Source organism: Juglans regia, chromosome 4, assembly GCF_001411555.2.
Source record: "Juglans regia cultivar Chandler chromosome 4, Walnut 2.0, whole genome shotgun sequence".
Classification (NCBI taxonomy): domain Eukaryota; kingdom Viridiplantae; phylum Streptophyta; class Magnoliopsida; order Fagales; family Juglandaceae; genus Juglans; species Juglans regia.
In genome coordinates this window covers 24668947-24677883 of record NC_049904.1, presented here as the reverse complement: position 1 = coordinate 24677883, position 8937 = coordinate 24668947, and the positions used below count along the sequence as shown (strand labels likewise).

Below are 8937 nucleotides of genomic sequence, written 5' to 3'. Positions count from 1 at the left end.
GTTGGATATTTCTCTTTTGAGATGAAATAAGTGGGTGTTGTTGCCGTGGCAAAAGTGAGACTCAAGGTCAAGCCAAACAGCACGGGGGTCATCGTGGTAGTTAAGGGAATTGGCAAGAGAAGGGGTAATTGTGTTGAGGATCCAAGTGAGGACAATGTCCTTGGTGCGGCTCCATTGGGCATAATTAGGGGAAGTTTTCGGTGGGGCTTTGAGTGTGCCATTGACAAAGCATAGTTTATTCTTGGCATTGAGGGCTCGGCGAAGAGCGCGTTGCCATTTGGAGAAATTATCACCAGTGAGATGACCAGAGATGAGGACAAGGCTGAGAGAATCAGAGGGGTGAAGAAGGTATGAGGAGGAAATTTCAGAGGAAGAAGACATGTGGGTCAGGATTGAGGTTGGCTCGATACCATGTTAAGAAATAATTTTATTGAATAATCTTACGTACTTCTCATTGATATATTGTGTAAATATATAGCTGTATAGGAGAGATGATATACATGAAAATAAGATCATAAACGGCTATACAATTAAAACAAATATTTGGTAACTATCTAAGAGCAAAACTGGTGGGATTTGTCAAGAATCATGAGATTCGATTCTGAGGTGCTGTAATGTAATGCCCCAATGGAAGGCCCAAACCACATGTCCTATGCTCCAAAAGGACTGGTCAATGATACAATTAGAGCCCCATTAGAACCTTATAAAGAGCAAGAACTTCTCCTTCCCAAGCAATGTGGGATCCCATACACCACCTACTTATATCCATATCATATGGGGTATCACAATCTACCCCCCTTAAATTCCCGACGTCCTCGTCGGGCCTGTCCATTGTAGGTGGCACGGCTCAAGTCCCACATTTTTGGTTGGAACTTGACTCTGATACCATTTGTAACTCCCCAATGGAAGGCCCAAACCATATAGCCTATGCTCTAAAAGGACTAGTCATGTAACGCCCCGGTCTCGCAGGGATCGAAGAGTTACTCCCTATAACTTAAAACTCACAATTCATCAATAAATTTATAGACTCCAAAGTATAACGTCATCAAAATACTACAAAGTCTCTTAATAAAATCCGTCACTTCTCAGAAATCTTCTATGAGTAATCCACTATGCTTAAATAATCATCTCACCGATACTCCATAATCCTGATCCTTAGCTAGTCTATTCAAAAATCATCTGAAAAATAAATGGAGATAAGGGGTGAGTTATCAATAACTCAGTAAGCAGAGGACATATACTAGTGTGTAAACATGAGCATTTTCACAGAGTTCAGAATGCAGAAACAAAACATTTCAGTATCAATATGCAAATCTCAAAAATACATCTTATCAGAGCGACTTCTCAAATATTTCATATTCAGAAACCAACTTTTCATATTCAAAGACTCCTTTGGCACAACATGACTGAACATATTTGTCTTATCATATCATATCAGAGCATGATATCAGAACAGAGACCATGTTTAACCCCCGTGGTAGGGTTGTGCATCCTGCGGAAAGCCAAGCAGAACATAAATCACCATGTGGCCAAAGCGATTGCACTTAGAACAGAAAACCACTATTATATCCCGTGGCGGGCCAGAGGTCACTATTATCTCCCGTGACAGGGCCAGAGGTCACTATTATATCCCGTGACAGGGCCAGAGGTCACTATTATATCCCGTGACAGGGCCACATATCAGAGCAAAACATAATCAGAATCACCATAACAGAGTCAGAATCAGAGTCAGAAAGTCATGCCAAAGGTTTTTCAGATGCCACATCATAACAGAGTACAGAACAGAATAGAATCAGATCACAAAACAAACTTTATGCACAAAATTTCATATTCGCTATCTTTTTCAAAGTTCAGAAACAGAATGTAAAAAATAAGCTCATGTCTACACCAGTCATGACAGAAAATACTTTCTTCTTAAACAGAATCTCATGAGTAATGCATAACAAATTATCTGAGGTTGTTTTCAGATTTCTTTTCATAACAAAACATGCACATATTCCAAAAAGGACCTCAGTTCATTTTATTTTAATGCAAAGTCTAGCATAGGAACCCCGCTTACTTGGACATCTTAGCTTTTTAGAATTTTTCTCAAAATGTCGAACAATAATTAATCGTCACCTATAAAATAATCACGTAATTATCGTAAATTTCCGATCAAACATGTATATCAATATTTAAACCTGAAATGCTAAAATAACCTATTTTCGTAAACTTCTAAAATTATCCTAACCCTTAAAAATATTATCACTTTCTAATTTCGTCAATAGCCACTAAAACGAATTCATACCGAATAGAGTAATCGAATAAATATTATGATAAAAGAATACTGGTGTTTTTAAAATACTAAAGTACCCCTAACGTATTATAGATTACAAGAATACTATAGCTACTTAAAAAAAATCCCATAAAATAAGGCCAACATGAGTTCCATTGAAAACTAAATAGTTCAAATTAACAATAGAATCATCTTTTTTTTTTTTTTTCCTTATGTATAATAAAAAAACCAAGCCTAATCATTAAACCAAGCCCGTACGGGCTGAAATACTTTCCTATTTCGAAACCTTACCGAGAGGGAAGGCATACGTGCAGCAGCTCCTTGCTCACCAGAGGGGACCTCGCGATAGCGGATTGGGGCGGTACTAGGTGGTTGGCGACGTGAAATAATACTGAGAAAGAGAGGGCGAGAGAGTGAGGGAGAGATGAGGGAGAGGGAACGGAGAGGATAGTTGAGTTCGGGGGTAGCTTACCGAGAGGAGAGCGATGAACTTGGATGGAGTGCAGCGCCCAACGATACACTCAGTGCGGTGGCAATGACGTGGAAGAGGTTGGCGGCGGTGTCGCTCGGCTGGTTTGCGTTGAACAACTGGAAGCAGAAAAGAAAAATTGCTCTATTTTCGAGGACAAAAACAAAGGTTTCTTTGGTGTTGTTTGACTGTGGAGGAGGCAGGTTGGCTGGGCAGTGGGAGTTGTACTACGGTGGCTGAGAAGGGGTGCAACGGTGGTGGTGCAGGGACGACGCTAAGGGGGGTCTTAACACAGAGGCAACGGCGGGGCTACGCAGGGTTCACGGTTTGCCAACGGGCTGGGCGGTGGGGCTATCACACGAAGACTTGACTTACGGTTCCCGCAGGGGTGCACCCTCCACGACTGGGTTGTGGAAAGGAGGAGGTGTGCTCGGTTTGTTCTTGATTGGGTGGACGCTGGTGGCAGCAACTGAGGCTGTGAACGAGGTGGTGGCGCAAGGTGAGGTTTGAGCCTTGGTAAAGGTCGTTAACTGGGTGTCAGTTTTACTTGCGTGGAGATGGAGGTTGGCATCGAAAAAGGAGGGCTGGGTGGTTCATGCGGCTGGTTGCAGCAAGAATGGGTAGTTTTCCAAGTCTAAAATGAAAACGTATATCTATATGGGTGATAAGAAAAACTAAAGTTTGAAAAGAGAAAAACGTGCATGTGGTAGTGCCATGCGTGGGAAAACAAAATAAATAAATAAAATAATAGTAATTAAAGTCTAACAATAAAATTATTCATTAAACTAAAGTGTAATTTAAATGCAAACACTAATTAATATCAAGAAAGTACATCAAAGTAAATTTCACAACTAAAAAAAAATATATAAAATAAATCCAATGAGAAAATTCGATAAATTTTAAAACAAGAGAAACAATATTTAAATTAATTAAAATAATCCTTCACAAATAAAATAACTACGCTAAAAAAAATGCGGGGTATTATATCCTCCCCTCCTAAAAAAAAAAATTTCGTCCTCGAAATTTGCTTAGCTAACTGCTGCTACTTCCAATGGGTTAATCATGCTTCCACTGCGCACTTTGTATTGAGTTGAAAACGAGCCTACACTGCGTTGTGTTGGTTCCTGTCTCGTGCCGTGAAATCAGTCCTCTGAGGCGGGTTGGTGTTCATGTTCCCATCTGGTTGCTTTGGACAATCTCTGACAAGGTGGCTATGCTTCCCACATCGAAAACACCGTCCAGATATCCTTCTGCAATCCCCAAAGTGTACTACGTTGCATGACTTGCAGGAGTTATTCCGTTGACTGTCCTGCACCTGTCTCTGGCCTGAGTTGTTCACTAACTTCATCCTTTTCCATGGACTTTGATTCTCGCTCGAGGGATGCCCCAATGGCGTCGGCCCCTTCCTCTGCTCCTAAAGTTCAACTCCTCTCTTGAGGCCTCGCTCGACTATTGTGGCCTTATCTACTAATTCTGAGAAGTTCTGGATCTGAAGGGCAACCACTCGCTCATAAATGTGGTTATTTAGTCCCTCCTCAAATTTTCGGGTCTTCTTCTCCTCATCGGGTATAAGATATAAGGCAAAGCGTGATAGTTCAATATATCTGGCCGCATACTGGTGCACCGTCATAGTACCATGTACTAAATCGACAAAGTCCTTGGCCCTAGCGTCCCTAATTGATCTTGGGAAGAAACGATCATAGAAAATCTGCTTGAAGTGGAGCCAGCTAACCACTCCCCTCCCATCAGCTTCCCTGATGGTTCTCTCTGATATCCACCATCGTTTAGCCTCACCGGTCAACTTGAAGGCAGAGTACAATACTTTCTGTCTGTCAGTACAATTTAAGACACAGAGTATCTCCTCAATGTCCTGGATCCAATCCTCAGCTAAGGTAGGGTCGCCACGACCATCAAAAGTGGGAGGGTGCATCTGATTGAACTGCTCTATGCTGCATCCATCCTCTTCATTTCCTGCATTTAAGCCTCCAAGATTTTGAACATGACGTCGAGTAGCCATCCTGGAAGACTCATCCTTGGTTAAACGTTTCAAAGAAAGAAAATAATAAAGTAATAACAGCGCGAAAAATATAACTACTAATTAATCTATAAATCACGAATCAATAATCTATTTCTTGTAGTTCGTAGTACTCTAAACCCCAATTTAAAAATTTATTTTCCTAAAGTCCAAAATTTCAGGACCTCATATATCAGAGTCTACGGAACTTCAAACTTGGCTTTTGATCAAGCTTATTACACTTATAAAATCTAAAACCTTAAATTTTATCAAAATCAGTTTCTACATTCCATTAAAAAGCCGAGTGAATCTAAGACCTTAAACGTCATGAAGATCGATTCTTGAAATTTACAAATTTTAATACCTTAATTTTCCTAGAATATATGCCTAAAAGCCTAACAGATTCTAAAACCTTAAATACAAATTTCATCATCTCTTAGTCCTAGAATTTCTACACCTCAAATCTGAAGTTTCATCCTAAACCCACAGATATCTAAACCTCCAAGGTTTATAGTATGCAGAATTCAAACCTGGCTCTGATACCAACTGTAACGCCCAAATGGAAGGCCCGAACCACATGACCTATACTCCAAAAGGACTAGTCAATGATACAATTGGAGCCCCATTAGAACCTTATAAAGAGCAAGAACTTCTCCTTCCCAAGCAATGTGGGATCTCATGCACCACCTACCCTTATCCTTATCATATGGGGTATCACAAGTCAATGATATAATTAGAGCCCTATTAGAAACTTATAAAGAGCAAGAACTTCTCATTCCCAAGCAATGTGAGATCCCATACACCACCTACTTATATCCATATCATATGGGGTATCACATGTAATATATATACATATATAATTAAACAAAAATCACAATTCATACATTATGTTGTGGTTTAATTGCATCTTGTGTTTGCATCCCAAGTGCGAGAGCATGGACAATTTCTAATTCCCTAAGCTAGCTAGCTACCGGGCTAAGGTATGTCTTCAGGATCTCTCTCTAGTTTTACCCCTCTACCATGAGTATTAATACGAACTAGTCCCTTGTTTTCCAATTGGTACCAAAATGGTGGGATCTTAAGCTCATCCACCAACATGTTACATGCCTTGTTCACCAAAGAAACATCCCTCCTTCCATCCCACCGAAATCTACTTGTACTGCAACTACGTACTCCGAACAAACCCATCAACAAGATACAAGTATGTCTCAAGGCTATGGAACCCAGACAAATTGAATCCCCGCTTAAAGTAAGGCGAAGAATGAACATCTAATTTCAGTTCAACTCCAACATGGATGTAGACCCATTTTAATGTCCTTGTGATCATTCCATGATGATCATGATCAAGCTTTTGTAAACCCTCATTGAAAGGAAGCCCTAGCATCGGAGGGACTACATCTTGCTTGATTACTACCCTAGTGTTTTAACTCCCAACTTTTGAAGCTCATCTCTGAAATATTTGTTGCCAACTCTAGGTGCACCAAAGGATATCACGGTGACAGGAAGGTTGGGAATGGTGGATGCAGCTTCATAAGCATTGAGGAGAGCCAATGCACCACCCAAGCTATGCCCAGTGATTGTAAGGCTTACTTCTTCTTCACCATTTTCCCTGTACAGTTGCACCAGCCTTGTGACTTCCTTCATGACTTGCTCCGAGGCAGCAGACTTGTTGTACCTGGTAGATTCGCTCTTACAAGTGTAAATGCTGAGAAACCCATGTTCCACCTTAGTATCCCCATGCCCAAATGACTCTAGCTTCCCTTGCATATCCTCGTACCACTCCGAGGGTGCCACGGTCCCACGCTACGCCACCACGATATCTCTCCTCCCAATCCTACGCGTCTCCTCATCATTGCTAACCGCAACATAACCGATCCAGTTGGAATCTTTGCTCCAAGTGTCCACCAGATTTATCGACCTTAGCAGCCATCGGGGCATGTCTATCTCATGTGACAGGGCATAAATATACTTGCTTGTCGTGTAGCCATTTTCGGTAAGCCCTAGTTTCTCAAAAAACTTGTTACGGTTGAAGCAACAGCCCCCGCAATACTCCGAGGAAGGATCAAAATCAAAAGCATCGTATGTTGCTTGTGCGAGTTCTCCATATTTGACAATTTCTCTCCGGAGCCAAGGGTGAAGAGGGTCCAAAAGACTGTCCCAATCCGAGGAACCACGCATCTCACGCCACTTCTCTGCTTTGACCTCCTCGGGAGACTTTTTCGAAGTAGAGCACTGTTTGATCTCTTCCGTAGATGATTTCCAATAATTGGACTGGAGAAGATTGGTTCGAGGTGGGGTTTGATCAACGTGGAGATGAAGAAGGTCATGTAGGAGTGCTTTGGCAGGACGAAAAGCTGGCCGATTTGTTAGCTTTGATGGTGGGTGATCATCAGAAACTTGTTCTTGGGCATGGATTATGGAAAGCGTGGTCATCCCAGATTGAGTTAATGTAGCAACATGATGATTATTCTTCGCCATTGTTGGAGTAATTGAGGTTGCCAATTAAGCAGATCGATTGGAAGTATTTGTATCACCTAGAAATGCTAGTTCTAAATTTGGTGGATGAAGATTAAGGTTGAAAGGGAATTGGGAGAGAGAGAGAGAGAGAGAGAGAGAGAGAGAGAGAGAGAGAGAGAGAGAGAGAGAGAGAGAGAGAGAGAGAGAGAGAGAGAGAACTAGTGTAAGTAATTGATCAGGATTTTCAAGTTTCAACCCAACATATATATTAAGGAGGATCGATGATAATGCTAAAAAACAGAGCATCAAACCGAGATCATAGCAACCAAGTCAATGCCGAGATCCTTTGTGATACCCCATATGATATGGATAAGGGTAGGTGGTGTATGAGATCCCACATTACTTGGGAATGAGAAGTTCTTGCTCTTTATAAGGTTCTAATGGGGCTCCAATTGTATCATTGACTAGTCCTTTTGGAGTATAGGCCATGTGGTTTGGGCCTTCCATTGGGGCGTTACAAATGGTATCAGAGCCTATCACAACCAGAAATGTGGGACTTAAACCGTGCCACCTATAATGGACAGGCCCGACGAGGATGTCGGGAATTTAAGGGGGGTAGATTGTGATACCCCATATGATATGGATAAGGGTAGGTGGTGTATGGGATCCCACATTGCTTGGGAATGAGAAGTTCTTGCTCTTTTTAAGTTTTTAATGGGGATCCAATTGTATCATTGACTAGTCCTTTTGGAGTATAGGCCATGTGATTTGGGCCTTCCATTGGGGCGTTACATCCTTGTTCTTTGTTAAAGAGAATTTAATACATACGTTTTTTATTCTTTCCTATGTAATAGTTGTACATTTTCAAATCTTAGATTCTGTATTATTTCCAAAAATAGGACTCGAGCTTGTGTATATATTACTCTGGTCAAATCAATATATTGAGAGGAAAAGTTTCCATCAATACGTAGTGTCTTGTTTTCTCTTATATGGTATCAGAGCGACCTACCTCTAACGAGATCTCGATCCAATAATCAAACCATATCCTCCGCAACAGACTCAAACCCTCTCCCTTCCTCCACCACGGAAAATCCCTTGGTTGTTTTCAACATTATTGCTCAGATTAATGAGAAGCTCACTCCCTCCACTTTTTCCCAATGGCGTGCCCAATTTGAAGCATCGTTAATTGCATGGGTATGACCTAATTGATTATGTTACTAGAAATTTGTCATGTCCTTCATCTAAAGGCACTTCCACAGCCTCCTCTCAAAAAACCCATTGGGTTAGACAAGACAAGCTTATCTTGAGTGCTATTCTTGCATCCACCTCTCCAACTATAACCCCACTCATCGCAATAGCCAATACCTCTCAAGAAGCATGGAAAAAATTGCAAACTATGTATGCTAGTCGTTTGCAGACCAGGGCCATGCAGTTGAAGGAAGAACTCACCTTGATTCAACGAGGAAATCGCTTTGTCCTAGACTATCTTCATGCTGTTAAAGCATTGGCTGATGAAATAGCTCTCATAGATCATCCAATATCTGATGATGATCTCACTCTTTATATCCTCAATGGACTTGGACCCGATTTCAGGGAGATATTTGCTCCTATTTGGGCTAGGGAGAAATCCCTTATGTTTGAAGAACACTATGATCTCCTTGTCGGTCATGAGAGCTATCTCGTCGATTGGAGGCTACAATAGCAGCTTGTTGCAGCTGCTAA

At 41.3% G+C, this 8937-nt stretch overlaps 1 protein-coding gene and 1 pseudogene across 1 annotated transcript; both read right to left on the bottom strand.

Annotated features, from left to right (window-relative positions):
• Positions 1 to 4158: 4158 nt before the first annotated feature.
• Positions 4159 to 4761, bottom strand: LOC108990196. The gene has a single exon (XM_018964086.1). The coding sequence runs from the start codon at positions 4759 to 4761 to the stop codon at positions 4159 to 4161; it is 603 nt and encodes a 200-aa protein (XP_018819631.1).
• Positions 4762 to 5733: 972 nt separating this feature from the next.
• Positions 5734 to 7236, bottom strand: LOC108990197 (annotated as a pseudogene).
• Between the last annotated feature and the right edge of the window lie 1701 nt (positions 7237 to 8937).

Coding starts and splice junctions, on each gene's coding strand:
- LOC108990196 (XM_018964086.1), bottom strand. CDS start 4,761: ATGGCTACTCGACGTCATGTTCAAAATCTTGGAGGCTTAAATGCAGGA.